Source organism: Typopeltis vanoorti, chromosome 6 (genome assembly GCF_054136105.1).
Source record: "Typopeltis vanoorti isolate ZY-2024b chromosome 6, IOZ_Tvanoo_1.0, whole genome shotgun sequence".
In the NCBI taxonomy this organism is placed as follows: Eukaryota; Metazoa; Arthropoda; class Arachnida; order Uropygi; family Thelyphonidae; genus Typopeltis; species Typopeltis vanoorti.
Genome location: NC_143554.1, coordinates 132,352,105 through 132,378,574, shown reverse-complemented (window position 1 = coordinate 132,378,574; position 26,470 = coordinate 132,352,105). Strand labels below are relative to the sequence as shown.

The window sequence follows — 26,470 nt, the reverse complement described above, 5'->3', positions numbered from 1 at the left end:
AACGTGTCCCAAACCTGTCAAGACCTTACAATTTGCTGCATTAAACCGAAACCCCCATTCATTTGCCCATCTGTCTAGCTTATTCAAATCCACTTGCGGGGCTACCACATCTCTCACTATTACTAATAACCCTTGTCAGCTTCAGATCATCTGCAAACAACTGAATATCCCCTGCAATCCACTGACAATGTCATTGATATAAAGGTTAAACAATAAAGGTCCCAATACTGAGCACTGTGTGACCCCGCTTATAACCTTCTGCCTCACCATACACAACACTCTGATACCTATTGGACAGCCAATCCTGAATCCAGTTGACCAACCTGACATCGAAACCCATGTGCTGCGATTTAAATATCAGCTTATCATGTAGCACCCCTGTCGAATGCCTTCGCTAAATCCAAGAAAATGGCAATATATGCCTTTCTCTCATCTACTGTTATTGCAACTTTATTATAAAAGACTAGCATATTACTAAAACAAGAGAACCCCTTAACAATTCCATGTTGACTCTCACAGATAACATTACCCTCATTGAAAAAGCTTAGAAATGGAGGAAAGAGCTATAAAAGAATTAGAGAATATAAAAGTGATATGAAAACTCGAGAAAAAGATATTCTTGAAGTATGGAGTAATTATTTCAAAAAATTGCTAAATTAAATAATCAATGACCGCACAGTGCTAAAACACACTCAACTGCCATGCAATCAGGAATACATATCCATCTTGAAGTAGAAAAAGCCATCAAAAGCCTGAAATGTGGAATGGCAGTGGGAATAGATGATTTTCAACCAGAAATCATCAAGTATGGAGGTATAAAAGTTTTGCTATGGCTGCACTGCAAAGTTCAGAAGGCCTGGACAGAGGAATGAATTCCAGATGATTGGAGTAGAGCTCTCATGGCACCCATATATAAAAAGGGAAATAAAACTGAATGTGAGAATTACAGAGGTATACCCATACTGAGTGTTCCTCGTAAGATTTTTGCGAGTATACTTGAAAAACAGTTGAGAAGAATTGTGGAAGGGATGCTTGGTGAAGAACAAGCTGGATTCAGGCCAAATGAAGGCTGTTATGATGAGATTTTCACTTTATAACAAGCATTTGAGAAATCGCAGGAATATAACAAAGATCTGTATTTAAGTTTTGTAGACCTGTAAAAGAGATATTACAAGGTGTCAAGAGAAAAGCTATTCAAAATGCTACAGTTATATGGTGTCAATGGAGCTTTATATCAAGGAATACTTAGTCTTTATTTGAATTATAAGTCAGCTGTTACAATTGAAGAAAGTATAGGAAGGGGGTTTAATGTTAATGCTGGTGTCAGACAAGGATGTACGTTATCCTCTCTGTTATTCATTATCTATATCGATCATATTATGAAGGAAATAGGTATTAAACCTGATATCAAAATTGGAGATGTTAATCTCAACTCTTTACTTTATGTGGATGATGTTATACTTCTAAATAAAGCTAGTAGAAGTCTACAAGATTCCCTGACTAAATTCAATAACTGTTGTAATAAATTTGGTATGAAAATCAGCAATAACAAGACAAAAGCCAATGAAAATAACAGAAACATCATGTAGTTGAAAATATCAACTGCATCATGAATGGAGAACCTATAGAACAAGTAAAACATTTCAGCTACTTAGGCATAATGTTTAGTGAAGATGTTAAATTAAATATGGAAATAGACAACAGAATCAACAAAGCCAGTAGTAGGAAGTCAACTGAAGAAATTTATATGGAATAAGAGAGAAATTAGTCAAAACACTAAATTAGCTGTATTCAGGATATTGTTGAAATGAATTTTAACTTAATGGATATGAGAGTTGAGTTAGATATAAAACACTTGACCAAAGACTAGAACCACAGAAATGATATTCCCGAGAAAGATTAGGGTTGTGAACCGATGGCATCAATGGCAATATCATTAAAAATGAGGATATTAGGAAAGAACTTGACATTGTTGGCATCGACGAATGTGTTACCAGGACTATTCTCAGGTGATATGGTCACTTAAACATAATGGGAGAGAAAAGATTAGCATAATAAGTGTTCTCTGCCAGGTTGGCAGGAAAAAGACCAACAGGAAAACCAAGATATAGGTGAATTGATACAGTAAAAAGTGTCTTAGAAGACAGACATGTAACATATGATAATGTTAGAGTCACAAAATAAGATATGCTAAGTATTGGTAACTGATAAGATAAATCTAATAAGAATTGGAAACACAAAAATGAATAATAATATAGGAATATAATGGAGAACGTAATCTAAACAGGAATGGTAAAAATTTGATCGACTTTTGTAGTTTATAACAACCTTAAAATAATGAATTCTTTCTATGAACATAGAGAGAATGGAAATCAATATTAGATTATTTTATCTTAAATGAAAAGACATGAAAGTTCTCTTTAGATGTTAGAGTTCACAGAGGATATGAAATAAGTAGTGACTACTTCTTCGTTCCTAAGGCGTGAAGGCCATCCCACTATGCCCAGCTAAATGCTAGCAGGCGAAGACAGAAGAGGAGATTGGCACCATCTGTCTTAATTTACTGCCCATTAGACATTCATGGCGAAGGATTTAACACAGCACACCATGCCAGCTTGGACGTTGCCCGGTTCAACAAGGTCTGCGTTGCCATTTGGTAGCAGCTCCAGGGGTGGCAATGCGAAGTTAGCGCCTGGTGCTACCACTATCACTGACAAAAATAATGGAAAAACTGGATCCAGATTTTCCATATAAATGGACTGTTATGGGACTTTGTGAAATTCGATGTCCCAAAACAGGAGAGCTAACAACAGATGAAGGACATTTGCTTCTTTACTCTGGATGTGACTGCAGCGGAAAAGAAGGTGTCTGGTTTTTGATACACAAATCATCACGAAATTCTGTCATGGAATTCAACCCTATCAATAGCAGAATTGCTCTAGTCCGCTTGAGAAGAAAACCACTCGATATCACCATCATACAGGTCTGTGCCCCAACCACAGATCACGAGGACTCCGAAGTAGAGGAGTTTTATGGTCAATTTAATGCAACAATCACCAGAGTGAATAGAAAAGACCTTTTGATTGTACAGGGCGATTGGAATGCCAAAATTGGAACGGACATCAGCAAGGATTATCTTCCATTTGTCGGACCATATGGCTATGGGGAGACAAACGAAAGAGGTTTTGAATTGATCAATTTTGCCTCACAAAATGAACTTACCATTACTAACACTCTATTTCCCCATAAACCTTCCAGTAGATGGACATGGACTTCCCCTGATGGTAAAACACACAACCAAATTAACTTTATCCTTGTAAGCACAAGATTTAAAAACTCCATCAACTTCACAAGAACCAGATCATTTCCTGGAGCCGACATTGGCAGTGACCACAATATGGTCATCGCAACTGTGAATATGAAAATGAGGGGGGAAAGATTACCTACAAAATCAACTCGTAAAAGATATAACATAGAAAAATTAAAAGAGCCCCAAATAAATACACTATATAAATACAAATTAAAACAAATTTTTGACACAAGCTTCAAGAAACATAATAGTATTGAATCTAAAACCAAATACTTCTCACAAAAGATAACTGAGACAGCTGAAGAAATCCGTGGATACAAAAGGAAAATAAATAAACCATGGATAACCAACAATATTTTGGACCTATGCGACGAAAGAAGGTATTTGAAATCTCATATTAATAGTGGTGATAATAGAGAACAGTATAAAAATATTACTAAGATTATTAAAAAAGAAATCAAAAAACTTATGGATATTGGATGAATGCAAAAATATAGACGAGGACTTAAATAAAAATAATTCTAAAAGTGCTTTTCAAATTATCAATAAGCTAACCAAACCTTTTACTGCAATTAATTGGAGCATAGAAGATGAAGATGGAACTCCTATCACAGATAACCAGAAAATAATTGATAGATGGAAATGTTATGCAACCAAGCTTTTTCAAAAGGACCCTCAACTGACCGATGATATTTTGGATAGAATTTTGCCAGGAGGTTCGAAGGAAGGAGATTACTCGATATTAAAAGAAGAAGTTATTCCAGCAGTTAGCTCCTCAAAAATTGGAAAATCACCAGGAAGTGTTGGTGTCACAGTGGAACTGATGCGCGAAGGAGGTGACATCATCATAGACACCTTGCTAAATTTATTCCAGGACGTATGGAACACAGAGACTAGGCCTTCTGATTGGCAGACTTCTGTCCTTGTACCTATCCCTAACCCTAAAAAGGGAAACAGCAATAAATGTAGCAACTATAGAACAATAAGCCTTATTAGTCATCCAAGCAAAATCCTGTTAAAAATACTATTGTCAAGAATCAAAAAGAAAATAGAATGCAGACTATCATATGAACAAGCAGGTTTCTGGAAGTCCAGAAGTACAATTGACCATATTTTTACAATACATATACTAGACGAAAAATACATAGAACATAACAAAATAATCTGTCACAACTTCTTAGACCTTCAAAAAGCTTTTGACTCAATATGGCACGAGGCATCATGGAAAATTTTAGAACATTATAGTATTGACAACAAAATCATTAGGATTATTAAATCTCTTTTTCCTCATCTGATATGAGAATATAAAATAGATGGGAGAAAAAGGGAAAATATTCTGACAGTCATCAGAAGAAGACAGATGAAATGGTTCGGACATGTGGAGAGGGCTAATGGCATTCCAAAGCAAACGCTAGAAGGAATCGTTCCGGGATCAAGGGTTAGCGACCGACCTCGATTAAAATGGACTGATAACATCAAAAAATTGACAAATTCCTCCCTTTCTCAACCGATATCAAGAACAAGAGACCGAGACGACTGGAGGAGGCTAGCAAAGAGTATCACCTACCAGCCATGAATGACCCAACCATTCATTTAGGACTATGGGAGAAGAAGACTTCCTCGTTAAAATAAAATTAAGATTACCACCTAAATGACTACAAATAGCAAGAACGAAAAGAAAATTGAAAACATTATTATTCAACGCCTCCATCGAGTCCAAAGACTCATCGAGGGAGGGCACTGGCTCTACAACTCTTCACCATCTCCACCACTCAAGTCCTCCAATTACATCATCTACACCAATGGCATTTACTGTCCACTACCACCACTAATATTTTTTCACAGACAATCGCAAACATCCATGCCCACAGTATGATTCCCACCCACAGCCTTTTGGCTGGAGAGCGGATATGCTAACCACTCAGCCAACCAGGCCGGCAAAGACACTTGTAACTTGTTGCATTTGTAGCCTTGACTATAAACATTTGTTTATAAAACAGGATTATTAAATATGCTTATGTGTTCGTCAGACATTGTAATAGATTTCACGGTATATGATATGAACACAGATGGATAAGAAAATAACTATTTATTAACTTAGAAGCTAATATTTCGCTGGTATTATATCCAGCATCTTCAGAGCACACAACACAAAGTTTGTTACAAAAGAGACAACCACAATCTGGTGTAACAGTGGGACTAGTATAAGTAATTGCAGTGTGCAACACAAGACTAAAGTCCTAATATGATGCCATCTGGGTTAAAAAAAAAAATCAAAGTTTTGAAATAGTAGTCCAAATGATAGTCTTAGAAAGTTTTAAAAAATAAAATAAAATAAAAGTAATAAATATTAATTTGGTCTTAGGATGACTGTCTCCCAAATCTTTGGTAGATTTATACAGCCATACTTGTTAAGGTTTGGAGTATGTTTTAAGGCTTCTGTTGATTCCAGGAACAACCTCTCTGACTTGTAGAAGCTTCTGTGCATTACTTTTGTTTCTTTCCAATTGATCCTGTGTGCAGGGGTATCCAAAGCATGGTCTGCCAGACCCGACTTGCCATAGTGAAAGTGTCGGATATATTTTTTGTGTTCACTGAGGCGGATGTCCACAGTTCTTCCTGTCTGTCCGTAGTAGGCTCGATGGCAAGAACAGGGCTTCATAGACTCCTGGATGTGATAAAGGAGTGCATTTGTCCTTAGGTGAACGGATGAGAGTTGTTAATTTTACATAAGGTTTGAATACTGTGCGTAGTTGGTGTTTATTAAGCACCCTAGATATCTTTTCACATGTGCCTTTAATATGTGGAATGGTGATAGTTTTGTTGTAGTCTTTTGTGGTAGATTGAGGGGATTTCTTTAGTATGTTATCTATCTTATGGGGATTATAACCATTGGTTAAGAAGGTGTGGCATAACTGAGAAAGTTCAGCAGTGAGAGCAATGTCATTGGAACAGATTGCTCTAGCTCTATGGGTTAGTATTTTTAAGATACCATATTGTTGAGAAGGGTGATGGTGTGATTGTTTGTGTAAGTATCTTCCTGTATGTGTGGGTTTTCTATAAACTGAAAATGATAAGGAACCTTCTGGAAGACGTGTGATCAGTGTGTCCAGGAAGGGCAGGCAGTCATTGGCTTCTATTCCATTGTAAAGTGGATTTTAGGGTGCTGGCTATTTAGATGCGCTAAAAATGTATTCAATGCATCTGGGCCATGTGGCCAAATAGCAAACACATCATCAACATAGCGTAGCCAGAGAATAGGTTTGAGAGTGGCTGTGTTGATAGCTAATTTTTCCAGATGTTCTATGTAGAAGTTGGCTAAGGGGGGGGGGGGGGGGGAACCCATAGCTGTCCCATCTAACTGTTTGTATATTTTCCCTTTCCATGTAAAATAACCTGCCTGTACTGTGAATTAAAATAGCTAAAATATATCTGGGGGAAATTGTGAATTTAGTAAGTTAAGTGTTTCAATTAGTGGTACATTAGTGAATAATGAGGTGATATCAAAACTCACCATTAGGTCTGAACTGTTTAAGGTGTGGTTTTCTAAAATACTTTGAAATCTATTACGCCATAGATTACTAAATGACATAAATATACAATGTCTATATGAAGAAAAAATTAACCAATATTTGAGTGCTGTAGGGAGACTCGTTAGTATGAGGTGTGATAGTAGAGGATTTGACAAAATCGTACCAACCTGGTGCGACCATAAAGGATGTAACTGAGTCTATTAGAGAGCAAAAGGAAAGGGTGAAAGAAGTGATTGTTGTGGCAGGTAAGAATGATTTGAAAGGAGACAAAATGGAAATGATAGAAAACCTGAATGAATTGTTTGAGGTAGCAAAAGAAAAGAGTGAGAGAGTTAGAATGATTAGTCTTTTGCCACGGTATGACAGTGAAATGTTTAAAAGGAGGGCCATAATTGCGAATGACTTTATGCATGGGTTATGTATGATGAGTGGTGTGGAATTTGTGGATTTGCGGAGTGAGTTCGATAGGCGAAAGGATCTATATAAGATGGATGGCTTGCATTTGAATGGTTACGGTGTAAGAAGACTTGAGAAAGTGTTGCTGAATGTAGTGGATGTGCAAATTCAGGGAAACTAGATTTATTAAGGGGGGGGGGGAGTAGATATACAGTCTTTAGGGAGGCAGTTGAATGTAAGAATGAATATAATATGCCCGAGCAAATAAGGACAACAAATCAGAGTGGGATAGTTAATATAAGGCATCAAGGTAGGGTTGGGGCTAATGGGGGTCTTAAATTCATGTACACTAATGCTAGGAGTATTAGGAACAAGAAGAAAGAGTTTTTGGCCATGGTTGGCACTTTCAGACCACAGGTTATTGGTATTAGTGAAACATGGCTGACTGTAGATGATATAGCTAGTGGGATTGAATGTGATGGGTATAGTGTGTTCAGGAATGACAGGGAGAATAAAATGGGGGGAGAAATATTGTTGATGATAGCTGATGAGCTGCAGCCAAGGAGAATAGCAGTTGAATTGCAGGATAGAGAAAAGAGCACATTTGAGGCCATTTTGTGTGAGATTGTGGCTAGCAGAACCAAATATACAATTTGGTGCTCCTATGCACCAGGTGATGGAAAAGATGGTGGTGACAGTATGCACAAGCAAATAGAAGAAATGAGGGGAAGGAGGGTGATTATTATGGGAGATTTCAACTATGGTCGCATTGATTGGAGTGAGGAGAGGACACACGGGAGGAAGGAATTGGATTTTATGCGGTTATTAAGGGATAACTATCTACGACAGCATGTAATGGAAAATACTAGGGGTCAGAGAGTGCTTGACCTAGTAATTACATCTGAGGATTTGGCTGTAACAAACATGACCACGTTGCCACCGATCGGTGAGAGTGATCATAGGGTCTTGACTTGGGAGGTGGCTAAAGGTGTAGAATTTTCAATTAAGACAGGGTACATGTGGAATTATCGGGCTGGAAAGTATGACAAGCTTAGGAGTTTGATTGGTTCAATGCCATGGCATGTACAACTGCAAGGACTAGAAGTCGATAGTGCATGGGGGATAGTTAAGAAGTGTTTGCATGAAGCAATGGCTGACTGTATACCTAGAGTCCGAATAATAAATCAACTAGGGGTTAAATGGATGAATAACACCATTAAGCTTGAGCTGCAAAAAAAGAAACAACTATGGAGGGAATTTAAGGAGAAAGGTGACCGGCAGGCACACGAACGGTATAAAGCGCAGGCCAGAAGGGTAACGAGTGTGGTAAGAAAAGCAAAAAAGGATTACGAAAGAACATTGGCCATGCAGGCTAAAGAGAATCCTAAACACTTTTTTAGATATGTAGCAAGTAAAAGGAAAAATGTACATGGCAGAATGATTTTAAAGAATGCCGATGGTAGGGAGGTAACTGAATCAGTTGATATAGTTGAGTTACTGAGTGAGCACTTTGCAAGAATATATCATTCAGGTGGTGACATTGCAGAAACGAATGTACCAGTAGATTATACGGGAATTGTGGTGAAGGAAGTGGAGGTGAGTAGTCTATTGCATAACCTCAATGTCAATACATCTGTGGGATTAGATGGTATACCTGCTCGTGTTGTACGAGAAGCAGCTAAAGAATTGTCAGTACACTTGACCATTTTGTTTAATTTGAGTTTTGGGTCTGGGTTAGTCCCGAGCGGGTGGAAATAGGGGAAAATAGTTCCACTGCATAAAGGTGCTTCCAAGACTGCTGTTGTAAATTACCGACCGATTAGCATATCAGGAATCATTGTCAAGGTCTTAGAGAAATTAGTTAAGAAAAGAATACAGGATTGGATAGATGAAAAGGGGATATTGTATGGGGGACAACATGGTTTTGTGAAGGGTAGATCATGCCTCAGTAACTTGCTCACGTTTTATAACACAGTGACGGCTGAACTGGATAGGGGTGGGTTTACAGTAATACTACTGGATCTTGCCAAGGCTTTTGATAGGATACCACATATAACCCTAATCAGTAAACTGGAGCAGATGGGGATAGATATAAGGTTGGTGAGATGGATAGGAGGGTGGTTGAAGGAGAGATACCAGAGAGTGGTTTATTCAGGAGTGGAGTCTAAAAGACGGCTTGTGACTAGTGGAGTGCCACAGGGCTCTGTTCTTGGACCACTGCTTTTCAATTTGTTCATCAATGATATAGGAAAGGATTTGAGAGTAAGTGTTCATTTGTTTGCTGATGATGCAAAGTTGGGTAGACAATTATGAGTGCACAGGAGGTCAAAATTTTACAGGATGATTTGGATAGTTTGGAGGACTGGGCTAGGAAAAATGGATGTCAATTTAATGTGGCAAAGTGTAAGGTTATGCACTTTGGGGTGAAAAGAATAGCAGCAGTATATCGCATTGGTGGATAGGGTTGAAGTTTTGGGGGCATTGCAAAATTTAGGCACATTGCAAAAGTGACTAAATCAGCTCATCAAATCACTTGGCTTCTGAAAAATACTTTAACATGCCGAGACAAACAAGTTGTTGTTCCTCTGTATCGTGCCTTGATAAGACCCCATCTGGACTACTGTGCCCAGTTATGGGCACCAGGGTTTCTTCGTGATGGGTAGGAAGTGGAGAGGATCCAGACGAGTGACCAAGATGATAGCAGGTCTGTGGAATGAACCTTATGAGAATAGGTTGAAGATTTGTGGGTTGCAGAAATTGGTCGATAGGCGAAGGAGGGGTGATATGATTGAGACATTCAAATTACTAAAGAGTTTCTATAAGATTGATTCAGAAGATATTTTTGAAAATATGACTGGTGGTGCGAGGACTAGGGGCCCATGCATGGAAGCTGGGCAAGAGCGAGGTTGACAAGGGTGTTAGAGCTAGGTTTTTTACTTGGAGAGTAGTGAATGAGTGGAATAAGCTTCCAGAGTCTGTTGTGGGTGCTACGAACGTGAATGAGTTCAAGGCAAAGTATGATAGATACTGTGTGAATGTCAAATAGTTGTTCTTGACATGATGTTAGGGCCTCCCTCGATGAGTCTGTTGACTCCTTGGAGTTGCCCGGAACAATAATAATAATAATAATATGTAGATAAAATAAAACGAAATGAAGAAATAGAATGACTTAATATAAAAATGGTACTGAATACAGCAGCAAATATAAGCTTAGGAAAGACCAAAAAATTCAATAAAAAGAAAGAACTGAAGCTATGGGATGATACAATCAAAGAAATAATCAAAATGTAAAAAGAAGACTATCATAAATGGTTAGGCAGAAAAAGATTAGAAGATGAAATATAAAATGATGAATATAAAAAAATAAGAACTATAGCTAGAAGAGAAGTCAGAAAAAGACATTGAGAATGAAGTAACAAATTTGTTTCCAATTTAGAACATGATTTATATAAAATAAGACCCAATGTATATAAAATTTTGAAACATTTAAGTACATATACTAAAGAAAACAAAATTAAACACCAAATTGAAATTAGAAGAATTTCTATACAGAACTGTGGACAGATAAATATTTCAAAAAAAGATAGCTGGCAAACATTTAATGAAAAGGAAATAACTAAAGAAGAATTAAAAATCATTCTGAAAGAAACAAAAAATGGAAAATCACCTGGAGAAGATAAGTTAGGTTCAGAATTATATAAAGTTCAAAGAAAGACTCCTATTGATGGAAGTTTTTTTACTTGGCTACGTATTTGTAGCCAAGTAAAATTACATATTTGGTTTAATCCTTTATCGAAGTGTAAGCAAACAAAATTTGTGCCTGAAATATTTTCAGGACTGGGGCAACTCATGGTAAAGGTGGTATAAGTTCTGATCACTTGCCTTAGTATCCCATAATGCAAAGCACATATCCTTATGGGTATGTAGAATGCTCTGCATTATGGAAAGGATCACTCCTCAGACCGGTTTCGATCTTTATTGAGGTTTCGTCAGTGGGAGGATGACCCAGAGGTGGTGATACTAATGAGTTGCCCCAGTCCTGAAAATATTTCAGGCACAAACTTTGTTTGCTTACACTTGGATAAAGGATTAAACCAATTATTATTATTATTATTATTATTTGACACCTCCAGAGAGTTCAAAGACTCATCAAGGGAGGGCACATGCTGTACAACTCTGTCTCCAGCACCCAATCCACTAATTATGCCAACACTATCTACCGCTGACCACCACCACTAGTATTTCCACAGACAATCACAAACATCCATGCCCAAAGCGGGATTCGAACCCGCAGCCTTTTGTCTGGAGAATGGATATACCAACCACTCAGCCTGGCCTGCCTGGCTGGCTGAGTGGTTAGTGTAAAGTATTTAAAGCCTCCTATTATTTTTAAATAAAATATATTCAACTAGTAGCCCACCAACAGAATGGAAAAAAGCATAAAAAAGGTAGTAGAGATGATCCTAAAAATGATTATTATTATTACATGACACCTTCAGGGAGTCTAAAGACTCATCGAGGGAGGGCACCAACTCTACAACTCTCCGTCTCTGCCACTCAGTCCGCCAACTATAATGAACAGCAACTATTTTCATCATATATACCAACGCCATCTACCACCAACCACCACTAGTATTTTCACAGACAATCACAAACATCCATGCCCACGGCGGGATTCGAACTTGGAGCCATTTGGCTGGAGTGCAGATATGCTAACCACTCGGCCAACCAGGAATTCCTGTTATAGAGATATAAGTATGCTGAACTTCTGTGTACAAAATATATAGCAGAATTTTAAATAACAAACTAATAAAATATTTTGAAAACTTTATTTTAGAAGTACAGAATGGATTTAGAAAAGGACGATCATGTATAGACCCATCCTTTTGCCTAAAATGAATAATTGAGAAAAGGAGAGAATACGGTTTAGAAACACATATTACATTTATTGAGTTTGAAAAAGCATTGACAAAGTTAAAAGAATCATTTTATTTAACATATTAAAAAAAAGAGAAATACCAAATAATATTCTAAAAGAAGCTGTCATAAGTATATATGAAAATAATCAAATACAAATAAGATTAAATCATGTGCTATCATATACGAGACAGATAAACCAAGGAGTCCGACAGGGATGTCCCCTTTCAACACCTCTTTTTTAATATTTATCTAAATGAAATAATAATAAACTGGAATAAAAATTTCCACCAAGGTATTAAACTTTCTCCTACTGTGAACTCTCCTTTTTGCTGATGACCAAATAATAATTACAAATAATAAATAATAACTGCAATGTATACTCTGTTCGATCACAAAAGAAACGAAGAAATTATGAAAGAATTAAACCAGGAATCAGTAATACAAAAAATTAAAAAAATATAAACATAAATGGATGGAATATGTTGAAAGAATGAAAACAGAAAGATTACAAAAAGCCTTAAACTATTAGGAAAAAGAAAACCAGGACATTCTCTTAAGAGATTCAACAATGACTTCTAAGGCCGGAACAGGCCACTATAGACCTAAATCCTTGACAAGCATGATGATGATGAATGTTGGAGTCTTGACAGATAACAGATTGATTTGGAGGAAAATTGTTGATAGGAAGTTAGTAATGATGTAAGTTTTTCATGTAGTACTATCATAATATCCTGTACACCTCTTGAGGGTACATGTCAGGAATTTGATGATGATGATAATGAACAGTGAATTAAACGACTCCTATGCAATAGTTACAAGTACAAGAAGAAAAAATTGTCTTCCATTCTACCCCAAATATAATAAAGAAACAACTCAGGATGTACAGGAATGAACTTATCCTGTTCTACATAAGAGGGATCTCTCAACTTATTGCAGTAACAGAAAGTTTTTTCATTTGGTTAGAAAATAAATTATACTTGCCAAGAAGTTATATATACCTATATAAGCCTTTCTCCAAGTATAAGCAAACAAGGTTTGCACATCAAGCATCTTCATGACTAGGCCACTTGTATATAGAAGCTGATGTCTTCACATCAATTGTTTTTGTATTCCATAATGCAAAGCATACTGTCATAATCCAGACTGGTTTGTCCTGTCTTTTATTGAGGTCTTGTCAGTGGGAACCAGACCCGGGAAAATACCAAGGTTCAAATAATTCAAAGTTGTATATTTCTAATATACAAGTAATAAAAATGCATATCACATTATTATTAAAATGCGCTTGATCAGAGCCGTTGTAGAAAATTTTTTAACTTAGAAAGTAAATTATACTTAACAAGAAATTATATTCTTTAATCCTGTGACATCATCAGTCTCTATACACACTTAGCCTTATTGTGAATATACTTCACATGCAAACCTTGTTTTTGTACACTTGGATAAAGGATTAAGTTTTCTAAATCTGAATCTCTCAGCCCATTCTTTGAATATGTCTCATGAATTCAGCTGGGATGAAGCTTTCATGTCCTTTTACATTGACTGAAAAATTTAATGTTAAGCACTTCTGTTAAGAAGTTGCAGATTACTAGTTTCAATTTTATTAATCAACTTTAGTTCTGTGTCAGAATGAAGTGTATGGTTTAACCAGAGCCAGTATGTTGCCAAATTGGCTGAGATCATGCCAGTACTCTCAACTGTAGCTTGTCAGTTGTAAATCAGAAGTTTAGTTTTATCTAATGTATATTGCAAAATTAAACTTGTGTTTTTACATTTACTTTTCGGGTTTCCTGTTTTTGATATGACCTTGCCTGATAATGGCAACTAATGAGATATTATTGATGTCATTATGATTACTCATTTATTAAAGCACCATTTACAATTACACATATGTTGATCCTCGGAGTGAATTTCACTGTTAGATGGATTCAGATTTTCGAACGATTTAACAGTATGCATTTTTGTAAAAATTATTCTACAGCAATGGAGGGATTATTATATGACACCTCGAGCATGGAATCCAAGGACTCATTGTAGGAAGGTTGCATCAAACATCTCATGGTTTTACCACTTAATCCTCCATCTACACAGTACATTATGCTATCTATAACTATTAATACTATTTTATCTATTAATGATGTGTTCTATGACTGATTTGCCTGTATGCAAGATAAAAAAATACAGTTTTTGAGAGAAAAAGATTCCTCTGTGAAAAATTATAAGCTCTGCTCTGATACTAGAGCAGTAATTAAAGCTTACTTTAATGGATATATTTGAACCCCATGAGAGCTACAAGACATTTGCAGAGTAGTCTTCTCTAGATTCTTAGTTTAAGGCAGCTTTTGGAAATGTGGGAAAGGCTAAATGTCAGTTACCAAAGAAATAGAAACATCTTCCTATCTATCTGGCAAAAATAAACAAAAACAGGTATTATTTCTGGAAAAATTCCCATGTTACTCCTCTTAAAAACTATTATTTTTATGGCTATTTTTGCCTGCTTTCGTTTAGGAGTGACTTGGCTCATTGGCTTTTTTACTCAAGAATTCATAGGGCATTACAGATGTCTTTTAGAGACAAATATATGCAGAATAATAGAGGAAGAAAATTTGCACATACCTTGTTTGGAAGTTGTTGTTTGGTTGTCTTCGTTCTGTGATGTGCATATTTCTGCTGTGGGCTGTTAAAAAGGGAATGGGGTTTTTTGGAAAAGTGTGTGGGGGTGGTGAGGCAAAGTGGGAGAATTTGTTTGAAAAAACCTATTTTTTTTAAAATAATATATATATATATTATTTTTTTAAGGGTGCTTTTTTTAAGGAAGGGGAAGGGTTTATGGGAAAAGGGGCCGGGGAGAGAGTTAACGGGGTGCGACTTGTTTTGACCGTGTGTCATCCAAGATGTTCCGATGATGACACAAGGTCGAAATGGCTCGCACGCCATTAACTTTCTCCCTGGCCCTTTTCCCATAAATCTTTCCTCTTAAAAAAACACCCTTAAAAATAATATATATATATATATATATATATATATTATTTTTAAGGGTGTATTTTAAAAAATAATATATACATATATATTATTTTTTAAAATAATATATATGTATATGTTATTTTAAAAAAAACCAGGTTATTTCAAACTAATTCTCCCACTTTGCCTCACCCCCACCCACTTTTCCAAAAAAAAACCCTTCCCTTTTAACAGCCCACAACAGAAATATGCACATCACAGAATGAAGACAACCAAACAACAACAACAACAACATCCAAACAAGGTATGTGCAAATTTTCTTCCTCTATTATTCTGCATATATTTGTCTCTAAAACACATCTGTAATGCCCTAAGAATTTTTGAGTAAGTCAATGACTTTAAAAAAAAGTGTCACTCCTAAACGAAAGCAGGCAAAAATGGCCATAAAAATAAATGAAAACATTTCTTTTGGGAACATAGCTTCTGAACTTTCTCAAAGGAAACCAAGCAGTTACTCTTTGTCTTTGTGTAAGTTTTATTTCAACAATACATTGATCAAAATGAAAACAATTATTACTTTAGGCACTAATACATCTTTGATAGAAGTAGTACTTTGAAATTCATTTTATGTGCAACTTTAGTAATTTATTAGATTTTTAGACAAGAAATAGTTTACAATTTTGTATCTTCGTCACTTAACATATTTCTGTATACCTAAATAGAATCTTTCTAAGCAAGTTATCCCCACAAATAATACATAGTAAGAGAAGTGGGCTGTCATCAAAGAACTCTGAATTATCTTTTTAAATAATAGTATATTATTATTATTATTATTATTATTATTCAGGCTTCCATGCAGTCAAGAGACTCATCAAGGAAGGTCCTTCCTAGGAAACACAAAGTCTGTCATATCACTGCTTGAACTCATTGACCATTCTTGCTCTCTCCACTATCAGGCAATGCATTTCAAGGTTCAACTACCCCTCCACACAAAGAAATCATTCCTCATCCTCTTGCTCACAGCTTACTTTCGTAACTTCCAGGGATGGTCCCTTATCATCACTCCTTTCTGCTGTTCCACCAAGCGAAAGAACTCTCCAAGTGTCAACCCTATAACTACCTCGCAACAGTTTAAAAGTCTCAATCATATCACCTCTCCTGCTTCTATCTACCAGACTCTGCAGTCCACATTCCCTCAGCTGATCCTCATAACTAACATTGTACAGTCCTGAAACCATCTTTGTTATCTGCCTCTGTACCCTTTCCACAATTAATTTCTCCCCTTCAAATCCTGGGAACCAAATTTGAGAACAGTAGTAGTCTAAGTGTGGTCTGATCAGGATATTATACAATGGAACAATAACTATTTTACCTCTGCAGGTCGGTGTCCTTCTCAGTATTGCAGCAATCCTCTGGGTTACCTTCACTACCTTTGCAGTATGCTCTCTGAATTTCAGTTTTCTATCAATCATCACCCCCAAGATCTCTTGTCTTCCCTACTTCCTCCAGTACAGCTCCTCCAATCGAGTATGTAGCCTCCCATTGATGCATCCCAAACTTCAAGACTTTATTTTGCTGCATTAAACTGGTACCCCAATTCTTTTGTCTATCTATCTGGTGTATTGAAATCCTCTTACAGGGCTGCCACTCCTGCACTAATACTAATAACCCTGACCAGCTTAACATTATCTTCAAACAACTGAATATCCCCTTGCAATCCATTGACAATGTCATTGATATATATAGGTTAAACAATACAGGTCCCATTACTGAGCCCTGTGGGACCCGACTTGTAACCATCCACCATACACAACTCTCTGATACCTATCGGACAGCCAATCCTGAATCCAGTTGACCAACCTGACATTCAAACTCATGTGCTGCAACTTAAATATCAGCTTATCATGTGGCATCCTGTCAAATGCGTTTGCAAAATCCAAAAAAAATCGCAGTATATGCCTTTCCTTCAGCAATTGCTCTTCTAACTTTATTATAAAAGGCTAGCATATTACGAAAACAAGAGTGCCCCTTAACAAATCCATGTTGACTCTCACAGATAACATTACCCTCATCTGCCCAATGCTGTATACAATCCGTCACTAATTTCTCCAACACCTTAACAATTACTGATGACACACAAACTGGCCTAGAATTAGACACTTCCGGTCTGCTACCACCCTTATGCAATGGCAGTATGTTACCTTCCTTCCATTTCCTGAGCACCTTTCCAACAGCCAGACTTTCATTGAAAAGCCAGAGTAAAGGAGCTGTCAGTTCTTTAGCACATTCTCTCAAAACTCGTTGTGAAATACTATCCAATCCCACAGCTTTACCGAGTCAGAGGAGAGTGTATTTCAAATACTGAGCCACACTCTCTTCTTGTACAGCTAAAACCTCGAACCTGCCCTATTCCTCTAGTATTAAAACTTACTTCTCCAGGATGAAATACTCCAATAAAGTGTTCACTGAACACAACTCCACTATGTCCTCTGCATCAGTCATTCTATTCACATTTTTATCTCACAATAGGAGATACAATCATTTCCTACTTGCCACACAGCTAAAAAATTCCCTATGATTTTTTTGGATCTTAGTGTCAATCTCTTCTCATATTCCAGTTTCACCTTCTGCACCATACTAGTCACTCTCTTGGCCTGAGTCTTATATTCTTCATGCATCTACTCTCCACCTCCTCTCCTTATATCTCTTCCATAATCTCTTTTTCATCCTGCAGTTCCTGTTTGATATTGTTTGTCATCCACTTTACACCAAATTGTGTCCTCTTCATCATTTGTGGAACACAGCTTAATATTGCTGCTCTCCATGGAATTCTGCCCTCCATGGAACTGCCCCAAGTTGATATCTTAAACTATTATAATCACCTGCCTTATAATTCCACATACATTCCCTTTTTGATACTCCTGTATGTCTATTCATCTTCCAAGTCAAAACCACATGGTCACTCTCTCTCTCCAACTGGTGGGAGAAATGTCATCTCACTTATTATCAGCTCTTCTGACGCTGTGACCAAATCCAAAACTCTTGAACCTCTTGCTCCTTCTGTTTAGTTGTTGCCTAAGATATTTGTCCCTGAAGAATTCAAGAAATTCCATTCCCTTATTACTACATGCATTTTCCTCTTCCCACTTATAGTACTCACTTAAAATCTCCCATAACAATCATTCTTCTTGCACGTATTAAGCTCAACTGCCTAAACATCTACTGCTCCCCACCCTCTGTGCTCCTTGACTTGTAGTAACACCCCACTAAATATCCTGTCTTGCCCACCTCTACCTTACACCATATGCTTTCAAAACCATTAGTGTCACTGCCTTCCAAAGCCTCCACTCTTAGAGGTAAGTCATCACTTATCATTAGCAGTACTCCACCACCACGTTTTCCCTTCCTATCCTGCCAAAAAAATGCTGTACCCTGCTACTTCTATTCTTGTTATTATATTGTCTTCAGTCAACCACGTCTCAGAGATCCCAATAATCTTTGGCACAGCTGATGCTATCAGCTGCACCAATTCATCTCCTTTATTCTGGATACTCCTGGCATTAGTATAAAGCATAAAAATGTCACTGCTTCTATTCCTATGATTATCCCCTCCAGACCCCACTGGACTCAGTGTTACCTGATGTTGTCCCCCTTTCCCTAAATACCCATTCTTACAAGATGCCACCCCTGCTACCATATATTGAAATGTATAAAATATAAAAAGATTCATGAAACACATGAATAAATCAATGAAATAGTTCACATTTTTGTTGTCAATCAGAAGAATTTGAAATAATCATGTGTTCCATAGATTAACAATAATTTACTATCCTGATTATTTTTATTTGGTCATTCCCATCACTCTGTTTAACCATAAGGTATTAATAGTTAATTAGCTATTTGTATCTTTTTTCTTCCCAATTAGAAGAAATAACTGATTTCTATAGCACTGAGCCAAATAATTTTTCACATTTTACTTTCTTGTCTTCTTTTGGATGAATCTTTTTTTATATAATAGAGGAATTACACACTATTCTTGTTAATCATAAGCTGATCAGTTGTTGAACACATTTTTTTAGCCTTTTATGATTTTTTAATTAAACTTATCATAAATGTACATAATTATAAGGATATAATTATATATCCTTATATAATAATAAGTTATCTTATAATGCATTCATCTTTATAATTAGCAAATGAAAAGAAGTTTTAAGATTTTTGGAAAGTTTCTAGTATGTTTTTCAAATCAGATGTAAACAGTGAGAACCTCTTCAGATTAATATGAGAGTGATAAACCTGTATTTGTTTATGTTCTATATTTAGGTAAAGACCGCTCAAATCTTTGGGATCAGATGCAATTTTGGGAGGATGTCTTTCTAGATGCCGTTTCTCAAGAAAGGGATATGGTTGGCATGGATCAAGGGCCAGGGGAAATGATGGAAAGGTAAAATAAAGTGTCCATTTCAAAAAAATGCTGCATTTTACACTTTTTCTCTCTCATTGCAAATCTGATTTTCAATCTTATAAATCTTTTAATAATACAACTCAAAGAATAAGTATTAGTGGTTTTTAAACTTTATGTAGTAGTGCCTCCCATCTTAGAAACATTATCATTCATCTCCTTTTTTTTAAAAGAAGTAATAATTTTTTTTATTTTGAAATATTATTATTAGTAGTAGTAGTGTTGCACCATCCATGGAGTTGGCAAACTCATCGTGGAAGATTTATTTAACTGACAACATATTTATCATACCCAATCTTAAAATCCTTAACACTCCTTGCATTAACAACACATTCTAGTAATGCATTCCATTCATTGACAATTCTTATTGTAAAAAACTACTCCTCACACCCCTCTTTACCACCCTTTTACATAACTAACAGAGATAACCTCTGTTTTTCCCCCTCTTGCCTTCTACTCTTTTAATGATCTCATCTGGATTAATCCAATAAAATCCTCTCAGTAACTTAACTGTCTCTATCATATCACTTGTTTTCCTCCTATCTACTAAACTCTGCAATCCACATTTTTTCAACCTCTCTCTCTCTCTCTCTCCATAGCCAGTAGTTCAAAGTCCTGATATTGTTTTAGTCACTCACCTCTGGACCCTCTAAATTGTCTCTACATCACAATGAAAACCAGCTGATCATATTTGAGCACAATAGTCCAAGTGTGGTCTGACCAGTGCTTTATACAGTGGCACATCATTTTCCTTATTCCTTATTTGTACATGTTAGAGTACTTCTTATCATAGTAGCACTATCGTTTGCAGTCTTTGCAACACTATCAATATGTCCTCTAAACTTTAGTCTATCAAGTATCACTCCCAAATCGCTAATCTCATCCACTTCCTGCAGTATGGCACTGTCAATATAATTTTAAATAATATAAGAGCTCTTATGTCCAATCATATTTATAATTTATATAATGTAAAAATTTCATTAATATTTGGATTGTTTTTCAGTATACGTAGTTCCTGAAATTCTGTTTTGGATTTTAAAATTAACTCACACAATTCAGAGTTAGTTAGCAGTAAATTACAATTCTTTAGGGATGTCTAATGGGAAAACTATGGAATTAATATCAATGGAAAAAATCTCATTCATTCATTCATTTGTTTTGCAGATGACATTTTTTTTTAGCAAAAATAAAATAAAATAAACTCAGGAAATGCCAAATGACCTTAACAAAGAAAGCAGCAGATAAAAAGGTTATTGTTATTATTATTAATATCTGGTCTCCATTGAGTCAAAGGACTCATTGCGGGAGGATCAATCAGTACACTCTCTCAAGCCAAAAGTTTATCAAGCTGTGCCTTGAACCCATTCACAGTTTCTGCATTCACCACTCTTTAAGGTAAATTATTCCACTTGCTAATCACTCTCCATGTAAAGAACCTGCATCTCACTCCTCTGCTTATATCCTCCAGGTTTAAAGATTAATATGTCTAAAACAAAATTCATGACAAATTCAGTAGACGAGAAAGTTGACAATCATGGAGGAAGGCAAAATCAGATTATGAGACAAAATTATATGAGCAGACTAAAGGAAATCCCAAAGAATTCTTTCGTTATGAAGCAAGTAAGAGGAAGAATGACTGTTGAAGAATAACTTTACTGTCTGACTACAGATGTGAGACCCCTCAACACTTTTGCATATGGCTGAAGGCGAATTCATTCTGATAATGAATGATGACTGACTAACCAATGATGAATTGACTCTTCTTGACACTGTGCCAGCCACTGTTTTTGCATGTAAGAGGTATAATGTATGGCGACTCAATGATCCGTGGTGTTCAAGATAGGATGCGTGAGGAGTGTTTGCCAGGAGGAACAATAGAAAGGGTGGCTATGGCAATTAAGAGAAGTGAAAGGGTGGATGAGATGATTGTGATGGTAGGAACGAATGACTTGAGTGGTAATGTAAGTCGGGCAGCGAGAGATATGCGATTTTTGCTTGAGACTGTACGGAAGAAGACAGAGAGAGGAAAAATAGTGTGCGTGTTGCCTAGGTATGATAATGATGAGCTGAGCAGAAGAGCAGTGATATTGAATGGCATAATAGCGAGAATGTGTGACAAGAGAGGACTGGTATATGTGGATGCTTGGAGTGCGTTTGAGGAAAGAGAGGAGTTGTTTGCGAGAGACCGTTTACATTTGAATGAGGAAGGACGTAGGCATCTGGAGAGATTGCTGTTCTGAACGAGTCAGTGTGTCCCAGGGAGGATGATAGCAGGGGTGGTCTCTTGTGGGAATGGATACTTGGGAGAAGGGAGACAATGTCAGGTAAGACTGAGCCCAGTGGAGTCTAGAAGGGATAATGCTGGGTATAGAAACAATGGCATTTATATGCTGTATACTAATGCCAGGAGAATCCGGAATAAGGGAGAGGAATTGGTGGCACAGATAGCATCAGCCTGGCCAAAAATTATTGCGATCACTGAGACATGGTTGACAGAAGGGAATATAAAAACAGGAATAGAAGTCGCTGGGTATAGCATTTTTCGCCAGGATAGGAGGGGAAAGTGTGGTGGTGGGGTGCTGCTTATGATAAGTGATGACCTATGTCCTCTAAGAGTGGAGAATTTGGAAGGAAGTGAGACAAATGATTTTGAGAGCGTATGGTGTGAGGCAGAGGTAGGCAAGACAGGATAATTAGTGGGGTGTTGCTACAGACCCAGGAGCACAGAGGATGGGGACCAGGAGATGTTTAGACAGCTAAGTTTGGCAAGTGCAAGAAGAATGATTGTTATGGGAGATTTTAACTTCAGTAGTATAAATTGGAGAGAGGAAGATGCATGTAACAATAGGGGAATGGAATTTCTAGAATTCTTGAGGGACAAATGTCTTAGGCAACATGTAACAGAGGGAACAAGAGGTTCAAAAATTTTGGATTTGGTTATAGCATCAGAAGAGTTGATAATAACTGAGTTGACGTCTCTCCCACCAGTTGGAGAGAGTGACCAGATGGTGTTGACTTGGAAAATGAATAGACATGCAGGAGTATCAAAGAGACGGGAACTTATGTGGAATTATAAGGCAGGTGATTATAATAGTCTTAGACGTCAACTTCGGGAAGTTTCATGGAGGGAGGAATTGGAAGGCCGGGATATCACCAGTGCGTGGGAAATTGTGAAAGAATATTTGTTATCAGCAATGGTAAGTTGTATACCACGAGTGAAGAAGAGGGTGCAATTTGGAGTAAAGTGTGATGACAAACAATATTAAACAGGAATTGCATGCGAAAAAGAGGCTATGGAAGAGATATAAGGAGACAGGTGAAGAGATGCATGAGGAATATAAGACACAGGCCAGAAGAGTGACTCGTGTGGTAAGGAAAGCGAAACTGGAATATGAGAGGAGATTGGCCCTAAGATCCAAAGAAAATCCTAGGGAATTTTTTAGTTATGTGGCCAGTAGGAGGAGAAATGACTGTGGAAGAATGATATTGTGGGATAAAAATGGGAATAGAGTGACTGATGCAGAGGACATAGTGGAATTGTTCAATGAACACTTTATTGGAGTATTTCATCCTAGAGGAGTCAGTTTTAATGCTAGAGGGATAGGACTGGTACGAGGTCTGGAGGTACAGGAGGAGAGTGTGTTTCAGATACTGAGTACTCTGGATGTCAGTAAAGCTGTGGGACTGGATGGTATTTCGCCACGAGTTTTGAGAGAATGTGCTAGGGAATTGACAATACCTTTGACGTGGCTTTTCAATGAAAGTCTGGCTTTGGCAAAGGTGCCCAGGGAATGGAAGGAGGGTAAGATAGTGCCATTGCATAAGGGTGGTAACAGACTGGAAGTGTCTAATTATAGGCCAGTCTGTGTGTCATCAGTAGTTGTTAAGATCTTGGAGAAAGTAGTGAGGGACCGTGTACAGCATTGGGCAGATGAGGGTAATGTTATCTGTGAGAATCAACATGGATTTGTGAAAGGACGCTCTTGTTTTAGCAATATGCTAGCCTTTTATAATAAAGTTACAAGAGCATTAGATGAGGGAAAGGCATATACTGCAATTTTCTTAGACTTGGCGAAGGCATTTGACAGGGTGCCACATGATAAGCTGATATTTAAGTTGCAGCACATGGGTCTGGATGTCAGATTGGTCAACTGGATTCAGGATTGGCTGTCTGATGGGTATCAGAGAGTTGTGTATGGTGGAGCAGTTTCCAGGAGGCAGAGGGTTACAAGTGGGGTCCCACAGGGCTCAGTACTAGGACCTATATTGTTTGACCTTTATATCGATGACATAGCCAGTGGATTGCAGGGGGATATTCGGTTGTTTGCGGATGATGCGAAGCTCGGAAGGATTATTAGTAATAGTGCAGATGTGGTAGCCCTGCAAGAGGATTTAAATAAGCTAGATAGATGGTTAAATGAATGGGGGGTGTAGGTTTAATGCAGCAAAATGTAAGGTCTTGAGGTTTGGGAAACATCGATGGGATGCTGCATACTCTATGGGAGGAAGTAGGGGAGACAAGAGATCTGGGGTTGATGATTGATAGAAACCTGAAGTTTAGGGGACATATTGCAAAGGTGGTGAAGGTAACACAGAGGATTGCTGCTATTATGAGAAGGACACTGACCTGCAGAGATAAGAGGGTTATCATTCTATAAGTCTCTGATCAGACCACACTTGGACTATTGTTCTCAGATTTGGTCCCCAGGATTTGAAGGGGATAAATTAACTGTGGAAAGGATACAAAGACAGATGACAAAGATGGTTTCAGGACTGTACAAGGATAGTTATGAGGATCGGCTGAGAGAATGTGGACTGCAGAGTTTGGTGGATAGAAGAAGGAGAGGTGATATGATTGAGACTTTTAAACTGTTGAGAGGTGGTTACAGGGTTGACATTCGCTTGGTTGATCAGCGGGAAGGAGTGATGACAAGAGGCCATCCCTGGAAGTTATGAAAGGAAACTGTGAGCAAGAGGGTAAGGAGTGGTTTCTTTGTGTGGAGGGTGGTTGAGCCGTGGAATGCATTGCCTGATGGAGTGGTGGGAGCGAGAACGGTCAGTGGGTTTAAGGAGTGGTATGATAAACTTTGTGTTTCTCAGGGGGGGACCTCCCCTCGATGAGACTTGACAGACTTTATGTCTTAGAAAGGACCTCCCTCGATGAGTCTTTTGACTCCTTGGAGGCCTGAATAATAATAATAATAATAATAATAATAATAAATTGCAGGCGCAAACTTGACATTTTTGTCTGTTTGCTTACTTGGGAAAAATGGAGTAAAACCAGGTTTAAAATTGCTTGGTATCTGTAACATAACTATACCCAAGTTAAAAATACTTTCTACATTTATATCTCCTCCTGAGATTTTTATTTAATAAGGTTATTACACCTTATGGTAACTTGTTTTGGTAAAGTACTTACGAGCTCTGTATTACTAAATCTTGGTATTTCTAGCCTGGCTCCCACTGATGAGACCTCAATAAAGGTCGAAACCGGTCTGGGTAGTGGCCCCTTGCCTTTAATACAAAACATCATACATCCCCTTCTTGGAGATGTGTTTTGGCATTAAGGGTAAATATTAAGATTAGTGATCAGAGCTCTCTCCACCTTTACCATGAGTTGCCTTGGTCTGGAACTACCTGTAGGATCAGCTAGTCTTGCATAAATTGCAGGTGCAAACTTGACATGTTTGTCTGTTTGCTTACTTGGGAAAAATGGAGTAAAACCAGGTTTAAAATTGCTTGGTATCTGTAACATGGTATGATAAACTTTGTGTTTCCTAAAAACGACTTTCCACGATGAGTCTTTTGACTCCATGGAGGCCTGAATAATAATAATAATATTTTCTTATTCATGCATGAATAAATGGTAATGATTAGATTACAAGCTGTGTGCCACATTGATAGAACACTACTCCAGGAAATTAAGGTTGCCAGAGATTTGGAGGTGGTAGTAGATAGAAAGTTGAAGTTCAGAAGGCATATGGCTAATATTGCCAAGGTAGCTCATATGATTACTTGGTTACTAAAGAACACATAGTAACAAGCAGAGATAATGAAGTTATCATTCCTCCTTTTAAGGCCTTGATACTGTGGTCATTTTGCTAAAAGCTATTAACCTGGGCTATGCAACATTGTGCTCACTGCTATCTGTTCACTGAATTAAGAAACTCAGGTGTATGAAGAGGAGGTATTAGAACTGTTGCACAAACTGAATAACAATTCAACAATAGGGAATAATGGGATATTCACATAGGTGCTGAAAGAGTGTTCAACTGAATTGGCTATTCGTTTGACCAGGCTATATAATTTGAGTCTCAGAACAGGGAAGATTCTGCAGTAAGGGAAAGAATGTATGGTAATCCCATTGCACAAGGGTAGTTCAAAGACTGATGTATCTAACTATCGACCAATCAGTATCTCGGGAGTGGTGGTGAAAATTTTGGAAAATTTGGATTGGGCTCGCATTCAGAAATAGGTTAACAATGAATCATTATTTTGCAATGAACAACATGGGTTTACTAAGAGAAGGTCATGCTTTAACAGCTTGCTCACACTATAATAATGTTACCATTGAATTAGACAAGGGGAAATGGATATACCGTGATACTTTTTGATTTTGCTAAAGCTTTTGACAGAATACAGCATCTAAGACTGTTGCATAAATTGGAGAATTTGGGTTTGAATTATAAAAGATTAGCATGGTTAAAAGGATGGCTGACTGACAGATATCAAAAAGTGGTACACAGGGGATGCGAGTCTGCAAGATTTAAGGTAACTAGCGGTGTACCACAAAGATCAGTCCATGATCCACTGTTATTCATTCTGTACATTGATATTGGGAAGATTTGACAGGCGACATACAGCTATTTGATGATAATGCAAAGATAGGTA

The 26,470-nt window shown here is 37.3% G+C and overlaps 1 protein-coding gene across 7 annotated transcripts in view; it reads left to right on the top strand.

Moving 5' to 3' along the window:
- The window catches only part of Rab3-GEF (Rab3 GDP-GTP exchange factor), a 1,186,669-nt gene that overhangs the window by 708,263 nt on the left and 451,936 nt on the right, over positions 1–26,470 (top strand). For all 7 annotated transcript variants that reach the window (XM_090394443.1, XM_090394448.1, XM_090394444.1 and 4 more), the window contains one exon: positions 19,441–19,561. In XM_090394443.1, coding sequence (XP_090250569.1) covers positions 19,441–19,561 — 121 coding nt within the window. The remainder of the gene's footprint in view (positions 1–19,440; positions 19,562–26,470) is intronic.